General features: G+C 42.8%; 1 protein-coding gene across 2 annotated transcripts in view; it reads right to left on the bottom strand.

Annotated features, from left to right (window-relative positions):
- Positions 1-21,710, bottom strand: part of EPHA4 (EPH receptor A4) — a 107,240-nt gene that overhangs the window by 31,311 nt on the left and 54,219 nt on the right. For both annotated transcript variants that reach the window (XR_012587458.1, XM_074590381.1), the window contains exon 5: positions 17,355-17,693. Coding sequence is in view for 1 of the 2 variants with exons in the window: in XM_074590381.1 (XP_074446482.1) it covers positions 17,355-17,693 (339 nt within the window). In the remaining variant the exon portion in view is untranslated. The remainder of the gene's footprint in view (positions 1-17,354; positions 17,694-21,710) is intronic.

The raw sequence follows: 21,710 nt of genomic DNA on the forward strand, positions 1-21,710 counted from the left end.
ACATGTAACAGGTTGTAAAATGATGCTTTGATCACGAGCAGAATAAAAGACAGAATCTTCTCTTGTATGTGCGTGGGCTAACTGTTCATTATGCATACATATTCCTACACAAAACATACCGAGGACAGCTTAACAAAAAAGAATAACGTACATAATTAAGATGTTCACAATAAGATCACATAATACTTTTGGAAGAGAGTGGGAGATCACTTTTTCTTTCACTTTTTGCACATTCCAGTTCCCTGCTCCTTGACATTTGGAAAGGAAAACTAAGCACAAACTTGTTTCTCAATCATTATTGCTCACACAGCAAGTTTTTCTGCCACACGTGCACGGATTGTACATACCAAGCACCAATTCTACCAGAACAGCCCATTTCACAGGGAAGAATGATGAGGTATTTTGGTGTCTAAAATGTGGTCCCCTTGAACAAAAGCACCACGTGTAACTTTCTCTAGTTCAAAGCTCAGCAGTTCCTCTCCCTTAAAAAGCCCACTCCCTACTGATACGAATGTTGCAATTTTCTTTTATCTACTTCCTCAATAACCTGCCATTAAACACCTACTAGTAGTTTTATTACTGTGGTTCTGAGCTTGTGGCCTACAGAGAGAGAAAGAGCACAGATGTACTACAAAAACTTCACCCAAATGCCATAAAGCCATATCCCAAGGCTAATAAGTGCTGAATTATAACAGTTTTGAGGCACTTTAAAGGATGGCAGAAGCAGAGTGTCAGTTTTTCATTACTGGTTCAAATTAGGGAAAGCGGGGAGAGGAAAAAAACAGGAAATAAATAGATGCAATAAAGTCTCTGGCATGTAGGCATCCATGAGTGAAAACAGCCTTTTACAAAACTACAACACACGAGTACTCAGATATCAAAGATACACAATGCCCAGTATTTTAGTGAAGATGCCTTCTTAACCACAGCAGGGTTTGCTTTCCACTCCCCATGATTTGAATTTAAATGGATCATATTTACTCAAGGGGTCTTTCACTGATTGAAAAATATACCCACAGTTTGTACATTATCTCAGCTAAATTCAAATAACATATTTAAATTTAATTACTTGAAGCTTAGGGGTTTTCATGCTTTTCTTTTTTCCCTCAATTGCACACAACAACACTTATTTGTTCTTATCAATGGCTATGTGCTTTGTCAAGCATCAAAATTAAATGCTTGAAAGCACTAATGATGTTACTGTGATTAAGGGTTTTTACCTTCCAGGGTAGATACTAAAAGCCTGCTCCATTATTAATTACTTAAAAAAAAATAAATTCTGAGAATCTAACACAGAATAAAAGTTCTCTTAGAAATCAAAACAAGACAATAAAAGATCTTCTCTTAATTGGGACAAAACACATTAAAGGGAACCTGGCATATTTCAGGTTTTGAGTATTTACCTTGTAATATTGTGGGTTTCTACATGGGATTTTGTAAATTATATTATCAAATAATCTCACAGCAGGAAAAGGATATACAACACAGAGAATCAAATATGTTTTTAATCATTTCTAAAGGCAACGTTCTCCAGGCCAGATTCTGGTAATTTTATTCATGTAAGAGAACAGCTTACTCTACTGGCTGTCGCACTGACTTCAAACCAAGAATTATCCAGCCCTATTCAGTTACATGTACCAGAATAAATTAAAAAAGAAAGCAGTTCTGCCTTTCATAAAATGGTGGTGTTCAATTCTGTTTCCTGTTGGTCCCTTGGACCTTTCACCCACTCTCTCTTGTCCAGGCAGAAGTGCTCCAGGACCCCTGCTTCTGAGTAACACACCACCCCTGTGCTCCGAGTCCTCCTGGCTTCACAAGGGGGAATGCATTTTAGCATCACTAAATATCCAAACATATGCATAGCATATGTATAAGCCATGTATGCGCATAAGGATAAGCACATGAAAGGGTTTTGCACATGTGAACCTATGTGCACGCACGGAGACTGGGCACCTCTGAAGAACAGAGCATTCCCAGTCCTCACTGCCAGTGTGACAGCTACGCCTTTCTCCTAGGGACCAGCAAGAGTCTGCGGGCTGGATGTGCACTTTAAAAACTAACCACATGCATATTTTTTTTTTTTCATTATTCCTTCTGTGTAAGCGGAGCAAACATTTGTACTAGTGATGATTGTGCCAGGTTAGGACTTGGACAAGGATCTAGAAGCCCTGATTGCTCAACTGAACCACTGGAAGCCTCCCAAGACATTCCCTCGTCCTCTGTCTTCCCACCGTCTGCCTCTCCCTCCCCCAGGAATGACGACTGGCAAGGAACACCTCCCAGCTTGGAAACTGAGACACACTGAGATTCAAGCCAGCATTTTCAAGCTTTAGCTTTTAAAGCAAAGACTTAATCTACGCCACTGGAGTAAAGCGCCCAAGGTTATCCACCCACACTTGAAAATCCTGGCCGACGTAACGCGAAGCTGTGTGACAGCTGAGATTGGCCTCTTTCTCTCAATCCCTTCAATCAGCCGTAATGCTTCTGAATTAAACTTTCCCTCCTTGTTACTTAGAAATCACGCTGCTCAGGAAAAGCACCAGCTTGGCCACAGGGACACCTTCACCCCAAAACGACAGGCACAATCGATCTTCCCTTTCTTTCCAGGCTCGGCAATCCAGCCGCTGCCAAGGAGCTCTGAGTGAAACAAGTGACAAGCTCTCAAACCTAGGGACCAGCTCACATCAGCTACATTTGTAATGACGTGTTCATAAAGGAAGGGGCTAGAAAATGAGATTTTAAAGACTGTTAACACAGCATTATTATGTTTTAAACATTTCCTCTGTTTTAAAGTTTTCATTTCTTGCCTCTCCCAAAAGAACCTGCGCTGCAAATCTTGCCAAACCACAAAAGCTGGCTCTGACTTGCATCAAATCAAAAGCTTGAAGGAAAACCCAGGCTGTTAGCAGCAACAAATAGTAGTAGTTGAGGATTATTAGAGTGCTGTATTTTTACCACCCTACTCCAGCTTCAGTTCTTGGAGACATGCGGTAGCTGCTGAGGATCCACAAAGAGCCTGTGCATTTTCTGGGTTGCATGCTCCGTTCTGTGTCAGTTTTAGCACAGACTATTTCAGCACACCAGAACTGCTCTAATTTAGATCAAACCAATTACAGGAGCTGAAGTCTGACCACAGCTCCCTGTGGTTTACATCAGGAACTGCAATGAGACAGGGGTGACGAAGAAGATTTTGCACACTCAGGAGATGGCTCATTCTGGCTATTAATTTCTGAGGACCAGCTCTTGACAGCACTACATTATTTTCAGGTACTGGCCCTCCAATTCTGAAGCCCAATCATGATGTCAACTAATGCAGTGCAGGTCTGGTGTAATTCCAAAGATCTGAATCTGCAACCTGCAATCCCAAAGATTGCCTTAAACCATAAGACTATAGAGTCTACACAGCATTTAGCAAGAGATCTGTATTACAACTCAAGCATGGGGTCTGTTTAGTCTGAGAACGGCTTGTTTTCTTTCTGCTAGCTTGCTAAGAAATCCTGTTGGCATGTTCTGACAAGGATAACTTAATAGTTGCCAACAGAAACATGGCAGAATACCGTGTATTTCCTGTATGTATGAATGCCAGTTTAAAACAAACAGGAAAACAAGTCTTTCAGTTGGAAGGCAATTTACAAAAATCTGTCTGAACATTACAACCCCTTAAAAAAAAAAAACAAAAAAAAAAGAAAACAGTACCGAAACATTTCTAAATGCTTAAACTGGAATGATTAACACAAGAAGGGTGAACATACTTAGCACTGTGAATTGCTCTAAGAAACTCTGGAGTTATAAGCAATTTGTTAAAATGGGGAATTAGTCAGCGGCTGTCTGACCTGAGCAGGTTTGGAGCTGCTGGTCACAAAACAGGTCACGTTGCAGTTACTCTTCCCTCTAGGTGAGGTTAAAACTTGACCCAGTATAAACAACAATAAATTTTGTAGCCTAAAGAAGCCAACACTGATGCTCCACTGCACTATATTGGATTGAGAAAAGCAGAAAAAATGGACCGCGCAGTCCAGAAAAGGAGAGATGGCCGTAACTCTCACAGCCCTTTCTTTGGAGCCCACACCAGTCATGCTTAGAGGTAGAGGTAGGATCCCACAACCTGAATTTGGGTTGAACATTTCTGGGAAGCACCTGCTGTAATCATCCTCTTACTTCCCAGATAATGGTCCAGCAAGCACAGCCCGCCAGAAACCATTGATGCTGGGACACAGTGTATGGCACCCCAGGGTACAGCGGCTCTGGGGGAGCCAGAACGAGAAATTAGAGACCATAACCTCTAGCTATTAAAACAGGTAATAAGGTTGGAAATGGGGCATTCCCCATCCACTCAGAATAAATAGCCTGGAGCAATTTGACCCACTTACCACCATTCCCTCAGGGCAACTCTACTCACCCACACAGCCTGCTGTTCCCCCCGGGAGGCCCAAGGTAGCCACCAGAACTAATTCCTCCCCAGAAATAGCCTGTCCTTCACCTTTGTACTGCCACACAGGAGGAGGAGCTGCCTTTTCAAAACAAACTCCTCCAGTCCCTGTTCCACAATGAAATCAAAGCTACCCTCACAGACACATCAGATGCCCCTAAATAAGACCTCTGTCCCATTCTGCAGGCTCTTCCTCAAGCCAAGCAACCATCCAGCTACTTACTCCTCCTCCCATTTTCCCATCTTCCTGCCCATAGTCAGGGGAGTTACGGCATGTCTGCACACACTTCATGAGTCAACAGATGAAAGGGGGTAGAGTTGTTCTTAAATGGTACAGGACCAATGAAATAACTTACTGTATCTGTGCCCACCACTTTTTCACCAACCACTCACAATAGCATATCAACAATCCATAAAACAATACTGAAAATATTGACCCTGCTCTATTAAAATCCCAAAGGGGCAACCCTTTGCCTCACATTGCGAAGGACTGCTCTCACCTGATGCCTCATGTCTCTATCTATTAAGAGAAAGCCTCATTTCTGCTCCTTGGTCCTTTCTTACACTTACCACCAAACCCCCTGAGCACATGGTTACCCCAACAGTTATGGTGTAAAGCTTAACCCACTGCGCAGCAAATGTGTGATGTGTTGCCCAAGGCAACACATCTCCTAATGCTGTTCTGCCTGGTTCTTGCACAGTTACTTTTTATTTACTTGAAACATGGATGTCTAGATGATATATATATGTGCTAAATAACTTTCTTTGTCACTTACTTTCAGCATTAAGAATATTAGATTTTGTAAAAAGAGCTGCTTAAAAGCCTTTTTGAAATCCAGACAAATAAAAGACTCTGCCTGTTATGTCACTTAGATGCTTTGGAAATACCAAAGTAGCTTCTAAACAAAATAAATAAATAAAAGTTATGACTCATTTTGCTAAAGCAGCATTCGTTATTTTAATAAATAGATTTGGCCACATTGTCTCATCCTGGCTTCTGGAGTGCTATGGTAATAGCAGAGAGTTAGACTTTGCCATTTGGGCTTCTCAGATCAATCACCCGGAGTCAGAAATGGCAAGAATTTTGGAGGAATAAAAGATAATAAAGTTATAAAAATTTTACTTCAGCTGTGATACACAGCTCCAACAGCAACTGCAGGCTGGGTCTCAAACTTACCCTCCTGAGCCTGCGGCACCCAAAACAATCAAAACCCAGGACTCATCTGACAATAAAAATCACTATTCCTGTCTTGAGAGTAATAAATTGTTTTGAAGTCACCAAAGTTAATGAACTCCACCTTTGTTTACTTTAAGCTCCATCACACAGAAGAGGCTGGTGCAGAAGGTCTGTATTTACATTTCAGCTGAACAACCTATAAATTTTAATTGTAGTGGATATTCAGAGCATTAAGCTAGAACTCCGGTTAAGTATCTTCTGTACAAAAGTTAGATAGATTCAATATGATACCATCTCTCTGCCTTTGGGCTGTTGAGAAAGTCTCAAGATTCAATCAAGGTTGCGGTTTTCTGGGCTCACTTTAGTAGCACTTTATGAGGACGCTGGTCTGACAGCACTTGGAGATCCTCAGTTCTTCCAGGATGCTGCGAGACACCCTGCCATACTACCCCATCAAAGTTCCTCTTCTTCAGGGGAAAAAGATACTCTGTGCTTTTGGAAAAGTATCACAGAGACTCGGACTGCAGCACACCTAACTCCCACACTTGGAGTTTTTCTACCAGGTCCTCTCACTGGAACTGAATTAAGCCCCCTTTCCTCCACCCTCAACGGGTGTATTTCTTCAGGAAATTAAAAATCATTAATAGACCCAATGAGAGAGGAAACTATGTTCTGCATGCTGTGTTGCTGCAAAAAGCAAAGGCACCTGAAGTTTGCTGTTCAGTTAAAAAAAAAGTGATGAGGGACAAACTGGGGAAGAGTCTTAAGCTTCCTGAAACACATAAACCTTAAAATTAAAATCTTAGTTCATGATGTCAGTAACCGATTACATCATAGGTGGCACATAATTAAACTTATAAAGGGGTTTCATTATTTTGGTTTTATGCCGGATACTGAAAACTAGTGCATTATTCATTTAAAAATTGTGTCAGTTAGAAAAACCCCAAATGGAATAAGCAATTAAATATTAAAGGTGGCTGCCTCAGTGGAAAACAGTCAGAATGATAATTGGTAAAGTTTCCTGTATGATGCCAGTGCCATTACAAAGTCTGAACAATTTCAATCCTAAATAAATAAATAAAATCAGCCTCATGAGGGTATGAAGATTTGGAGATGTACAAAGAGATCGGTCATGTTTATTTTCTGGAGAAGTACTGAGTTACAGCCTGGGCAAATAAAACCCTGTGAAAATAATAATCCCGAATTAACTCTCAGCAATTGCACAGATGGGTCTGAATTCCGAATCTGGACCTTCATTTTCAGTCCCAGATTTGCGGCTGCCAGGAAGACACTGAGAGCCCACCCTGACCCCTGGTGAGAAGGTCTCTGCGGCGGGTCCCCCCTCCCCTGCGAGGCCAGGGCCCCGAAGGGTACCGGCAGGGTGGAACTGAGAAGCGCACAGGATGGGGACTGAAAGGAAAAAATATAATCCGCATTCAAAACCGGCAATTCAAAAGTCATTTCTTCTTCCAACAGCATGCAAAGCACTTTTCAACGTTACATCTGTCCTCCCTATAAGGTTCATGGCTTTGTTTTTAGCTGAGCTTTGTCATCAACTGGTCCAAAAATTTGATTATCCCCTCATTTGATCCAATGAAGCCATAACTTTCATTTAAGGCTCAGTCAAGACTGAAAATCAGCTAGGACACTCCTGTGCTACAGAGCCCCTCTAATCTGTGGTGTTTGCAGCTCATTGGTGTAACAAATATAAATAAAAATATTCTCTGGTTAAAGAAGAATGCCACATCTGCAAGCGGTGCTAAAGAAGCCTCCCTTTGAGCCCAGTCCACTCTCTTCAAATCAGTTCTTCCCCGTACTGGCATAATTGCCATTTTAACCTTCAGCACAGGCAGAAGCAAAAACTCTTGGAAAAGCACCGCTAGGTCTGCACACCACCTCTGAAGTACGACGGAGAGCCCACAAATCTCCACAGCTCCTACAGGACTCCCCTTGGCCACCCAGTCCCAGAGTGCCTGCGGAGCTCGAAAAGCACAGGATTTAACACTCAGCCACTTACATATTCCAGTCACTTTCCGTCTTATTTATGTGCATGCACAATATCCTGATAAACTAGAAGGGAGGCTGCAGCCATTCCATCTGCGTTGCCTTTTATGCTAAGAAAGATAAATTGAGGCTGATTCAGAGGACAGATTTAAAGAACGCAGTATGTTATCGAGACAAGCGCAATCTTCCCAGGGAGCCGTTGTAGTGGGTTGTCTTGAGATCATGCCTTTATTTGTTTGCTAAAATAAATGGACACCACACAAAACTCAATTCATATACGAGACACCTCTTCCAGCCCACTATACCTTCCTATTTTGCTTAGCCAAAACGGTCTTCACCTATTATTTATTGATGGGACCACTTAATGGCACATAGAAAATTAAAAATAATAAAAAGCTAATTAAAAACTTCAGTGCTTTCCTTTCAGTCTTCAGTAATCTATCGAACTGAAAGACATTTATATCCAAAGCACATTACAGTTTACGGGGTTTTCCGTCTGTGATAATTCATGGATACTTTCAATGGATTTTAATACAGGCAAAACCAAAGAGATTTTATGGAACAGTAGAAGCATTTAATAAAAAATCAGAATCAGTCAATCATCTTTTTAAGACTAAGGGATAGAATTTGATAGCAGGGATAAAAACCCTAATAAATTCCATAGGAACACCTCAGAAGGCTGAGGCAAAAAGTGATAATTTTCTTTTAAATTAACAGTAGAACTTTTCCATAAGGGATGTTACAAAATACAAATGACCAGAGGAATAAAATACAAATGCTTGAGCTTCCTACATCTCTCTAGACTGTATTTCAAAAAAAAACAACAAACCCATCCAAAACCACAACTAACTTTTGTTACTATCAGTTTACAAATCACAACTTTCAGAGACCTCGAATCCATTCTTGGAGTGCTCTACTAAGAGTTCTGGGACTCTGGTTCTTGAATTTAGTAATGAAGGCGGATTACCTTAATCTAAGGAGACGCCATGAAATCCTTGAAGTAGATGCAGAGAGAGGCGACCCATTTGCCTGCTTTGTTTGGGAGGGGAAGCCCACTGGAGCCCTGCCATAATAATGAAGTGCTCCCTGCACACCAGTTCACACGTGGGGCTAAATCTGAAGTGACATTTCACAATGAAAGGAGCAGTATTCACTCGTGTGCTCAGCATTTTGATGTCCGCCAAAATCTGGCAAACATGATTATAGAGATCCAGCAGGCATGGCACAGCTCTATTTAGTCCTCATGGTTCAACGCAATGCTATGCAAGAAATAAATAAAAAAATAACAGGCTGCCTTGGGATGGCATTCTGGGAGTATGATTTCATGCATATGGATGGACTCGACACACGTTTTGCAATTCCTCATACAAGGAATATCTGAACCAAAGGGGGGGTGCTTTACCCACCCTGACGGGGTCCGTTCAGCATCCTGCCCTCCCAACTATAAGCCAGCGCAGAAACTTTGGGCTTCAGGGACTAGCGATGTTTATTTGTGCTACTCTGCATGGCATTTTAATTAGTAACTGTGCGGATTTAAAACCTTTGAATGGACACACAGGGGCAGTTGTGCAGCCTAGCTTTTGTGTTTCCACTCTCTCAAAAAAATCCTGTTTGAGGACATCAGCAGGGGGTTAATGGAAGCTTTGATAAAGTTCTCCAAAGCCTTTTATTGTTGCTCAACTACGGACCGGACTCTGCTGTCTCTCTGGCTGTTTTCCAATTAATTTCGTCAGCTGCAAAAAAACCTAGAAAATTTAGAAGCCCATCTAAACATTTGGTAGCCACAAACAAAAATCTCCTTCCACATGAAAATATGTCCTTGCTAATTGCTTAAGGGAAGCGCTCAGGCTGGACAGCCAGCTTTACGAATGTGAGATGTCAGTGCGCTGCCAGAGAAAGGAAAAGCACAGCTAAATAGTCCAGAGCAAATAAAAGCTGCAGGACCGCATCTTCATCTCTCTCGATTTCGTAACTATTCATCTGTACCAATATCACCAAGACCAGAATTTGATCAGATTCGATGCCTCCTAAAAGTAAGTTTATGTAATTTAAATACGGTCAACACTACCCAGTCCTGAAATTAAACACCTTTTTCCCCAAGAGAATATGTAACTAACCTCCATTTTCCATAGCAAACCATGAGATCTTTTTAAAAATGTGACCAAACTTCTATTTAAATGCTGCAATTACCTCTTGGCACTATCTGACATCAACTTGTCTAAGCTGTTCGCTGAACCCTGAAGCTGGTTATTTACTAAGGATCTTTAGAAAGCACTTTTTTTTTTCCCCTTCCGACCAAGACTTGAATCCCCCACCTTGAATACAAATTCATGGAAATGGGTGGTGCAGACAGCGTTGCCAGCAAGCAGGCAGTTGTTATTTTAATTATTATTTCTTTGTGGAAAGCTGTAGTTACCTTAAAATAATAATTTAATCCCTCCCAACAATAGTTTTCCCGGGTTTGTTTTTGAGACGGGAGCACGTATGCTTATAGCTACACATTTATTACAGACCATCAGTTAAAGCCTGTGCAAGAACACGGAGCTGTTAATAAGAAACTCCCACTTGCATCTGCCAGCTTGGAGAAGCTCCTTACTCAGAAACATTACCTTACGCATGTAATTAAATGTGCAGAAGAAACCTGAAGTGGTCAGCACATGACATCTCTGAGGCTCTGAGAAATCTCACGCTAAACACTGAAATCTGACAATCCTGAAGTATTCCTAACTGTTTGCTTCCATGCAATTCCCAAATTTCTTGTGCTGGGAACAGTTATCTCCTTTGTGGATCTCCCACCGCCTTTATATTTGAAAGGTCTGCAGTTTCCCAAAATACATTATTTGGTTTGCTTCAGAAGTCCTCGCGGTAACTCCCTTCAATGTAAATCTTCAGACAGCGAAAGCCAAAACACAACTCCCTTGGAGAGCAAACGCGAGGGAAGAAGGAGGCAGGTTGTTGTCCTGCACAACCCGGCAGGTCACCCCACCGACTACCGCAGGTGAAACCCTACAAGAGCTGACAACTTGTCCCGACCCTTCTGCTTGAAAATCTGTGTACGGGGCGGGGGGCATTGCCGCTTATGTTTAGCAGATAAATGTGAAGCCTTAGAAACCACACTGGTTTAGATTCAAAATGAGAAAGTTGCATACAATTAGCCTGGAATTCTGCAAGATGCTGCAACAAATCACTCAGAGTGTCACGCTTACGGATCACCCCTTTTTCAAGTCCCTGCTTACTAGTTTTGAATCTCCTTCCCTGTTGAATTCATGCTTGACACAGGTCCATTTGAGGAACAAGGAGACTGCTGATCCATCATCCTTAGTACAAACACCTTTATAGCAAAATAAAAACACCTCCTTGCAACTTCCCTTTTCCATTACCCTGACATTTTGCAGAAAAAAAGAATGCAGCAGCTAGAAGTATTGCACACACATCCCATGCTCTGGACATCTGGCGTGTATCCAGATGTTTGCCAAGAAATTATTTTAAATCAGCTTGTGGGGAACTGGGTGGCCGGGGTGCTGTGACTGTTTATACACACCCAGCTACGTGCACGAGTTTCCTCCAGGGTTTGTGTGCCTGTAAAAGGACTCCTGGAACAGGCTATTTGTATCCTTTGGCTGCAGGGAACAAGTAACTGGAAAGGGTGGGACCATGCTGGTAGCAAGTACTTTGGAAAAAATAAAAAACTGAATAGATTCCTGGATGTCTGGGAAGGCTACAGCCAGGTACTGCTGTGCCCAGCATCTGGAGTGCCAGTCACTCCTCATGTTTGGTCAGGGACATGAACTCGCCCACCTTCACAGCTTCCAGGTTGGGCTGTCCAACTTGCTGCAAAGCCCAACGCTTTACAACTGGTGCAAAACACTCACCCAGTAACAGCCTGCCCTTAGTCCTGCCCTCCACGAGGCCCTAAACCTCCCCAGCACTACCCCGTCCTCGCACCAGCCAAGGGAGCCAGGCGGGGAGCTGGACTGGGAAACCCACCAGGCGTGAAAGAGGAGCTGACCTGCACGAGCCTCCCGACACCCTCAGCAGGCACTAGGGAAGGGTGGTGTCAGAACAGAAAATGACTTACTTCACCAGCTTACATTATTTTAGAGGGTCTGTGCAACTGACGTAACTGTCTGAGGAATCCTGTCTTCAAGCCCCCCGAGCTCCTTCCCTGCCCATTGGAGATGATGTCTTCCTCGGGGTTATACAGCCCGTAACAGCTCATCGCCAGGATTACATTAAAAAAAAAAGGAAATTTTTTGCAAGAGCTGAGCATAAAACTACAGCAGTCTGGAGAACTACAAACTTTGCTATTTTTGAAAGCAAAATTAACTTCTTTTACCACCTCCCTATCGATATGATTCTCGATATGCACATAAATATCTCCACATACAAAATCAAAAAACGTTATGTTCACTCTGAGTGAACAGAAATGATTTACTGTTATTTCTACTGAAACCAGGACTATGCTCAAAGAACACGATGGAGTTTAGAGAGTCAGAGGGATCGATCGATCTTCAGAGTCTCTGTTAATTTTATTTTCCAGTAGTAGTTTAAGGGTATTCATGCAGTCACCTAAAGAAAGCTCTGTGACTGAAATCTAGTTAACAATGTCTTTTGATGTTTCACTACAGAGCAATTCTTTATAGATAAGTTATAAATATCCAGGAAAGTAGCACATTAAAAAGAAAATACTGAAAACCTTAGGTTTCCTGGCCTTGGCATGTGTTGCTTTTGATCTGCCTGAGCAACTATTACTTTGTCGATATGAGGAGTGCACACTGACCAAGGGCAATGTGTGTCCATGAATTTTTACTGACTGCAAATTTAGCTCTGCACAGGCTAAACCACACTGGCAGAATGTAAGACCTTATATGCATTTTCTGTGCTGTTCTGTACAACACGTGAGGAATGCTAATCAGCATTTGAAAGGAAACGTGGGCTTTCAAAGAAGACACATCGAAATGCAAAATGGGAATATGTATTCCCCTACCAAAAAGTCCAGTAGAACTTGTGAGTCATCTGGAAGCAAATAACTCCCACTGCTTCCCCCCCCGCCACCATTTCTAACTTAAAACACAATCCTCCTCAAAGGATCAAGGTCTTTCAGATTTTTTTTCCCATTACTAATGGAATTAAGAACATAAACAACAAACAAATCTAAAGGCTAAATAAATCTGACTAACAGTTGACATTTTCCTTCCCTGCACCGTATGTCAGTATTTCGGGTTCATCACATTTGGTCACCAAAACTGCAGCCTGTCCCAGAAGAATACTTGATTCATGTGGGCCTTCTCAGCGGTGCTCAAGTCCTGGTGGCACCGTGACCCATTTTAGCTCCTGCCTGGAAACGGATACTGAAGAACAGCAGGGCGCTGAGTGATGGTGAGGGACCGGGGGAGCACAGAGAAGGGGGGGGAAGGACTGCAGCACAGCCAGCCACACCGCTCTGCCTCCGAGATGAAGCAGCCTTGAGACAGGCGAACAGACAGCTAGACAGGCAAGGTGTGGGGGATCGCAGAGACAAAGGAACTGGGGAGAGGAGCGAGAACAGAAAGAGGAAAAAAATGGGACAAAGAGCCTGAGATATTCATAAGAAAGATCAGCTCTTGATCCTGAGCACAGGCAGCTTGAAAACATCCAGCCCGATGCAATGTGAGAAAGAGTAAGTTTATTTATTTATACTGTATTTTCATCCTAATTGGCACATCCTGCCTCCACCTAGCTGTGCTGGTCCACTTAAGGAAGCAGTGAGCCCAAGGTAACCTAACAAGGTAACAAATCACCAGGCAGTCTGCTTATTCAGAAATACCGACCGTGTTAACTCCAACAAGCAAAGGAGCAAGAAGGACACCCATCCCTCATAAAATGCAAACAAAAAGAAGGGCGGAAAGCGAGCAGCATAATGAATTGTGATTTTAAATCTCATTTAGAGCTTGTGTAGACTCTCCCGCCCCCCCCGCCGTCACTGCTCCTCTGCTTTATGAATGCCTTTAGCATCCGTGCGAAACCTTGTCCTTGCGGTGCTGCCCCCTCGGACATGCACACAGACTGACTTAGCAGTGAACCTGGCTGTCAGGTTGGAGACCTAAACAGCTCGGCTGTAATCTTTAATAAAAATATAAACTGTTCAGTACCTCTTCAAAAACCCCGAAAGCCTCCTTCTTGCTGTGAACAAGGTCTCTTTATTAAGAGATTTACTTTTAATTTTGAACAGCTTCGCAGCATTATCCTTAGCAGAAAAAAAAAGGGCCCGGAGGTTTTTGAGCTATTCAGTCAACTGCCTGGTAGGATTTCTCATTGAAATCAGCTTCTCCTAGCAGCATCGCATGAGAATTGCTGGTTTGCATCTCTTCCACAAGTCATTTCACATTTTTAAAGCATTGAGAAAGTGGTGATTTCATTTGATCAGAAAACAGAAAGCCACAAAAGTCACCACTGCTGGTGGAGACCCTTAATATCAGCATTTCCCAGTACTCATTGTGCTAAGGGCGCTGGCTGCAAGTTCCAACAGCTCAGTGTTCCATCCTCTGCTTTTTTAATTTATTTTTAATCTTATATGGGAAGAGAGTAGCAGTTCCCATCTCAAAAATCTCAAAAAAATTATTATACTAAACATGTAGAATTGCGAGCTGAATCCACCATTCAAAATTCTTAAAATGTCACAACAGTGAAGTATTTCACTAGGAGACGGGAATTTTTACTTCGTTCAAAGCCTGAAATTTATCTTCTTTCTTTAAAAAAAAAAAAAAAGAAAAAAAAGAAAAAGCTATAAAACCCAGGACCTTTTTCAAAGGAAGCAGGAAAAATACTTTTTCAAATGCTTTTTGATCCTACTTTGAATGGCAAAAGCTTATTTTCATTTAAACATTTTTCTACAGTATTGGAAACTTAAGAGTTTCTAAACAAAGGGGGAAAGTAAACTGCCTCATTTCATTATCTCCAGGAGTAAAATGGCAAAAGCAAACAAAGAAACACCTGTGCCTTTCAGCTGCACTTTTTATAGTCACTGCAACACATTTCTTCAATTTTGTGCTGAATGTACCAGTAACTGATTTCTCATCGCGTTCTGTCCATCTCCAAATGCATACATACCTTGCTGGCATCCATGCAAGCAAATGTACAAATACTGGGATTTCTGAATCTGACATTAAAAACTGTGTTCTAAAAATTCTGTTTATTTTCTTCAGATTATACGGTTGCATATTCGGAAGGTCAATTTGAGACCGCTGTTAGGAGGATGGATTTCCTGGTCCCTTGCATACTTATTATCCCTACTGAATTTAACTCAAAGATGCACCTCTTGGAAACAATTCCATGAAATTCCCCAGAACAGGACCCAAAAGCACTGCTCATATCTAAAGAACCAGGTTAAAAATATTTTTTTTTCTATCAAATGTTGTAAAGCACAAGCATAAATAGCAAAAACAATAAAGCCGTTTACAGATTTTCAGTGTTGGCAGTTGCATTTTTATTAGCAAAACAGGAAAAGAGTGTTACTAAGGATGAGTTTGGCTCTAATCTGAAATTAGAAACTGCTGCAAAGAAACCAAGGTAGCTTTACATTAGTGTAAGAAAGGTGCAAGATCAAAACCAAGCCTGTGGCAGTGCTCTATCATGACATGATTTCTTTATAATGAAATATAGTGAAAGCAAATGAATGGCACAAGAATTTTAATGCACCCCAGACACACATTTACAATGATTAAACAGATCAGTACTTGTAAAACCCAAGGGTCCAACTTTACAAACCTTTACTCAAGCAAGCAGTTTCACTGAAATCAATGGGAGTATTTGCATATGTAAGGGCTATTTATCTCAGTTGAGATCTGTAGGTTTAGGCCACACATTTCTATTTGGATCTTCTATGCAGCAGAATACACAAAGTCATATGAAGAACGGGAGAACACCAGCACTTTGGAGTTAATTTTCATTTGTACCAGTACAGTTTTCTCCAGCCCTCTGAAGCATTTGATAGACTGGGCATGTTTCATAATTGGAAATGTTGGCAAAAATACAAATTTCCTGATGTGAAGAACTGCTACTCATGGATAATAAACAAAATCAATTCTTATTTGCATATTCAATCAGATTTCAGTTTGCATATTAAAGCATAATATGGTAGAATTTTCACACGGTAGATGGATCCCACTCACTTATTCATGCATATATGCATCCACTAATCCTTACACATGCCAAAATCAGTCAGAAATACTCTCTTTGCTAGGCATTCATAGCACAAAAACACTGTCCCTGCTGCTGTTCTCAACCTTCTCTTTTCATATAGCGTATGACAGCATTCTCCCGCGGCTTTCTCCCAAGACTCTGTAATAGCCCCTGTTCTCTATTAGTCTTCTCTTCAACTAGGCAAAGCGATAGTTTGAATTTTTGAATCATAATTTAAAAGGGATGCTGTCAACTGTATGTGTAAAGAACAAAAAACACTGGACCAGATTTTCAAAGGAGCTTCAGCGTGGACTTGACAATTTTCCTTGTAACTGTCACTGCAAAATTGAACGTATCTCTGACTGTTAATATCGAAGTGTTCTGGACTCCAGGTAAAATCTGTAGATTTAGAATGTGCGTATCTATTTTTCACACGCCTCTACTAGGAAACAGAATTCAAAATACTCATATAGTCCAGTACTATCAAAACATACAATATTAATATTGTCCCATAGACCATAAGTCTAATGGTAAATGATACCCCTGTAAGCTGCGCTCCCAGGCGCTGAATGCCTGCAACATCTTGTGGGACTTGAAGGCAATCAGTGCTGTGAGCGATTAGATAACAGGTTTGACGGTCTTGTAGCCAGTCTGACAGTCTGGATAGCTACTTTGCATATAGAAGAGTGTCATATTCAAATGTATATAATTTTGTGCATTAAATTAAAAATTCAACTGGAACCCTGTGCTCGAAACCCTAGCTAGCTGCAAATAAGAAATGTTTTCGTGTAATTAAAGAAAAAAAATCACACAAATGATCATCAAAACTAAACCGCAATCTGCTGCAGCAGCCTTTACTAGGTCAAGCACAGGGGACTGAAAAAAGTAGAACTGCCTAGGGTATCTGAAATAATCAGGTATAAAGAGAAATGGTATTTCACTCTCCCAGATGAGTGAAATGCAAAAATCAGGCAGCATGAAGATGAAAGCTCACATAGGATTTCTAAAGTAAAGCCATCTGATCAATTGAAACGTTGTTAGCAGCAGGTTAAGGAGGTGTTTATTTAACAATGGGACAGAATCTAATTGACTTTGCAGGAGAGGAGAGCAAGCAGCACCAACTCATCCCTCTTTTTGAATCTTACACAGCCCTTTTTGGAAGGAGGCAGAAGCACAATCCTGTGCTTCCCAAGTGCATGTTTTCCCCTCCCTGAACACCAAGGGCACATTCGTGTCCATGTGCAGGGTCTCCCCTACAAGGGGACGAGCCGCTGGCAGCCCTGGCTCTGTCCCTTCGCGTCGCCCAGGGCAGCTGTGCTGTTCTGCTTCTGCAGAATGCCTCCCAGTGTCCTCGCAGCGTGCTGCAGCACAGCTCTGCTCCCAGCTACAGGAGTCAGACCCTCTGCTTTTCTAGCTGTAAAGAATTTATACTATCCATATCAATAACCAGAAAATAAGGGTTTGACCCAGTTACACATCTTAGGGCTCCTTGCGTTCATTTGCTAATGCTACATGCAATGGAAAGCACAGCTTTCCTAAAAAACAGGCAGAAAAGAGTAAGAGAATTTGTGTTTAGGTTCCTACCTGCTTGGTTAGTTGTCACAGTGACTGACACAGCTTGGTCCTGGCTGGGATTTTGCTTGGACACTCCATTCACCGCCCAGACTTCAAAGGTGTAGTTAGTGTGTGCCAGGAGGTCAGTAATGGAGACTTTGGTGGTTTTCAAGCCATTCTGCTGGGGGCTAAAGTGCACACCACTGCCACAGGACCGGCAGCGGCTGAGGTCGCCGGCACCGCACCTCTTGCATACCACGTTGTAGGAGATGTCTTCTCGACCACCTTTGTTCTGGGGGGGGCTCCACTCCAAGTTCACCGATGTCTCATTGACATTGGAAATCAGGTTCTGGGGAGCAGACGGAGGGCCTAGAAAGGAAAAGTCCACATGTTTTTAGTAACTGGAAAAACCTTGCATAGTATCTTCAGACTTAGGGTCCTGGGTGATACTAAACATATGCAACTCCCAGTTAAGTCAAGGACAGCGGAGACCACACAGAATTTTACTTGTCTGTGTTCTCAACGAAGGTGAAAAATTGACTGGTAAGTCAAACGCTGATCTCTTCATCTGATAAATTAACAGTATCTTCCAGCTCTAAATGAGCCTAAAAGCCCAGTATTGCAATTAAACAAGAGTGAGGCTTTTTCATTGTCACTATTTATACTTGTAATGAAAATGTAAAATTTACATATTTTACATTCATTTTTTCATGATCTCCCGAGCAAAGCATCAAATGCACAAACCCCTGCTTCACTTGAGATTTTCCAGGTCCCCCATTACCTACAGGCAGACTCTCATTGAAATTGTTGATTCCTGGTATTTTTTTGTTAAGAATAGAAGTGCAATATTTTCCAGACAAGTTGATGTCAGATCACATTCAGCAAACACTGAAGCCCATCAAGCAGGGAGCTGGGCATGGCACTTTAGGATGCAGGAAGGAGATTTCAGTAGAAAGCCAGGCACAGAACTAAGGCTTTGAAGGAGGGAGAATAAACGTTACAATAGGGGTCGCTGGATAATGTGAAAGAATCGGGGAGGAAAATACAGTGAGCAGCTGAAAGAAGAGCTGATACAAGAAAACCGGTCAGGAACAAGAGACCATACAGAAAGCCTGGAAATAAGGCTGAATCAGAGACACAAGGTCAGCTCTTGCACCACTGCGACAGGAGACTTTAAGACTCATACACACGCTGCCAAAGAGTTCCTAGCCGGTTCCAGCCTGGGGACTATGGGATTTGGGGACAGAGCCGGAGGCAGGCTTGGGAGGACCTCCCTGGGCACGAGAGGGGCAGAGCTGGGCGCCGGGAGGGGTGGCAGCAACAGAGCAGAGCCCGCAGGAGGCAGCTCCTCCGGGCACCTTCATCAACCCGCTGGGACTGTAATGGTCGGTTCTGCCCGACCGGGCAAACTGCCTCCAGCAGCGCCCAGACACGCTCTGTGACCAACGCACAGCCAGGAACCCTATTTATGTGCTTAAATCCCCACAGGACCAAAACCAATAGGCACGCTGAAAATGCAGAAGAGCTAATCCTGTGACTCTTAATCTAATTTCAATACAGTTGAGGTGAGACACTTTTTGTACCCTTAAATTTAACAAGGATGATTCAGAGCAACCCCATGAAGCAGATGGGTATTTTATACATCACAAAAAGCTTCACTGATCATCAAAAGTCATCAAAACCCCACATCAAAAGGTGTGGGGTAGCACACAGGGGTGCTCTGGCCACACACGCAATACTTTGGGACAGGACATAAGGTAAATACCATAGCGAATAGAAACGAAACAGAGAGTGAGAATGAAGCAAAATGTAATGATCCAAACCGGAATGCAGTAAAAATAGCAGTCCTTGGTAGTTACTCATAGTTACAGCTTTATATACAAATATTATTACCAGAAAAATACTGGAAATAATTTTGTAGAAAGTCACAAATTCAGTTTTTATTCAAGACACAGGAAAGCTCGTGAAAGCTTCTTAAATTTTATCAAAATACATGTGACGGTTGGAATTCAAAAAAAGTTCAACCAGATCTCCTGTCAGAAAAAGAAGGGAAAGAGAAAGTTCTGGCGAGTTTCATTCCAGGTTTTCATTCCTGTTATTTGTCAAATGTTATGAAACTGGAAAAAAAATTCAGCCAGCCACCAATTGTTTCATTAAGTGTATAAATAAATCAATCATAATCTCTCACATGCCAAAGGTACAAAAGCAGCCATCGGGGTAAGATGGGAACCGAATAAATTATAGTGAAATTCTGCTGAAATTACAAAGTGACTCAAGTGTAGCAGGGGAGAGGTTAAGCCGTTAAGAGGTGACTATGGTGAAGATTAATTCTGGCTGCCTCAATCCATCAGGTGCATCTAAAAGGAAGCCTGAGACATGAGCACACTGTGAGGACAAGGTTTTGAGAACTGCATCACGTCCTTGGGTCTGTGCTTGAAGCCGCCAGGATGTAACACATGTTCAACAGCAGACAGGACTTTTAGGAGAGGCAGCTAGGTTAAGAAAAGAGTCTTAAATTACATAGAGGTCAAATATATCTACTTATCTTCAGTACCTAAATGAAAGGCCCCTGCTGCAAGAGTAGCTGAGCAAGGATTGTTTTGTTTCTCTGTGCTCACTTCAGAAATATGAAATTAATATATTCGTTTTGAAAAGAGGGAAATCCTCCCTTCCTGCCAAACCTTTGAAACAGTCTCCGAGTTAATCAGGGCTGACAGGTAGAATTACTGCAAGGAGAAGAGAGAGCCCGGGCCAGCTCCTGCGACGGGGAGCCCTCCCGCCTGCTGCACCACCGGGCTGCCATTCATGACTTTTATTTATACACTGGCAGCATTTAGGACTCCTAAGGACAAAACCCTTTTACTCAAAGATCAGTTACCAAACACAGTAAGAGATGTTTCCTGTTCCAAAAATGATTAGAAGCTAGCAGAGAAAGAAAAAGGAAAGAAACTGGGTTTAATCTCTGTTCATCATGAGGAAACTGAGGTAGAGAGAGATGTGGCGAGCCAACAAGGGCACACAAGATGTGCCTTGCACATCTGGGTATCGGTCACAACTCTCCCAAGTCTCAGCCCGGTGCCTCTGCCCCATAGCCAGCTCTCCTTCCCCCAAAAGCTGGGTCTGCCAGCTCCCCTGGGCAGGAGAAAGCGATCTCTGCTTAGCCTGCAAATACATAAGCCCTCCTGGTCAAAAACACACTCCGAGTGCAATGAGGTGGAAGACACTCCGGAAATCATGAACTCGAGCAGCAGCGTAGAAATTGCTGAGCAGGAACTAATCTAAACCCCACCTACCCCAAAACTCCCCAAACTGCCTCACACCAGGGCTCCCTCTTCAGGGCAGGCAGGTGCACACGGTGACAGCATTTGTCCCTCCGCACTGCCAAGGAGGCAGGAGAACAAACAAAAGCCTCTGGAGGAAACCAGCAGCCTCAGTAGACTGCAAGCCCAAGTCCACGCTGTACAGCGAAGGTCTGACCTCGCCAGAGCAGTTGCCGGAGCTGGTGGGAGTTAAGGATGTCCATCCTCACAGAGGCTGCTCAGTACCTGGCAGCAGCAAGCCCTGAACAGAAAACACTCCTGTGGGAAACAACAAAAGCTTTAACAGTGGCAAAAGGCAAAAGACGTTTTCTTACAGTGCGTTCGTTTGCTGCAATCACACGAGCAAGAGCATCAACTTGGAGCACAGCCAGGGGAGCTGAGATAAGGTGGTGCCAGTGCAAACACCTCCCCTCCCGGAGCAACGCCCGGCGCTGCCAGGGCTGCCCTTGTTTCAGGGGGATATTTGGGAAGCGAAGGACTCCACATGAGGAAGGTTCACACTGTCACAGTTACAGGCTGAAAGATCTGCCTTTTAGCTCAGATACAGCAGCCAGTTTGGGGTTAAACTCAGACTTACTCTGATGTCCATTAAGATATTTTCCAAGGCTCTAGGTCCAGTTTCACGTGGGAAAATGTGCCAGAATGAATCAAGCTCCTCAGAAGCAAAAAGTCAGTAATTAGTATGTGGGACAGGGCATTGCAGTGTCTAAACAGAGATGCAATGAAGCGGAAAACCAGGGAAGCAGATGCTTGCAGGTCACAGAGATGAGTGCACCACCTCCAGCATGAAAAGGAAGATGCGGGGGAGTCTCCAAATGGTGGGCTGACATTACAGTGAAGTGAAAAGCAATTTCTTTTCTTTCTGGAGCATAGTCATCAATGGAGCTGTTGGCACTGAGAGTGGGGAATAGTTTCAGATTGATGGGCCCGGTTTCAGATGTGGAAACACAGGGCGTATCTGCTCCTTCAATGGTGATCAGGATTTGCTTTGTTTCTGACAACAGAGACACTGCCAATAGATGAGAAGAAAACCCTTTCAGGGCCGTGGCAGGCTGGAAGTGCCAGC

The sequence above is a fragment of the Larus michahellis genome, chromosome 6 (assembly GCF_964199755.1).
Source record: "Larus michahellis chromosome 6, bLarMic1.1, whole genome shotgun sequence".
Lineage (NCBI taxonomy): Eukaryota > Metazoa > Chordata > Aves > Charadriiformes > Laridae > Larus > Larus michahellis.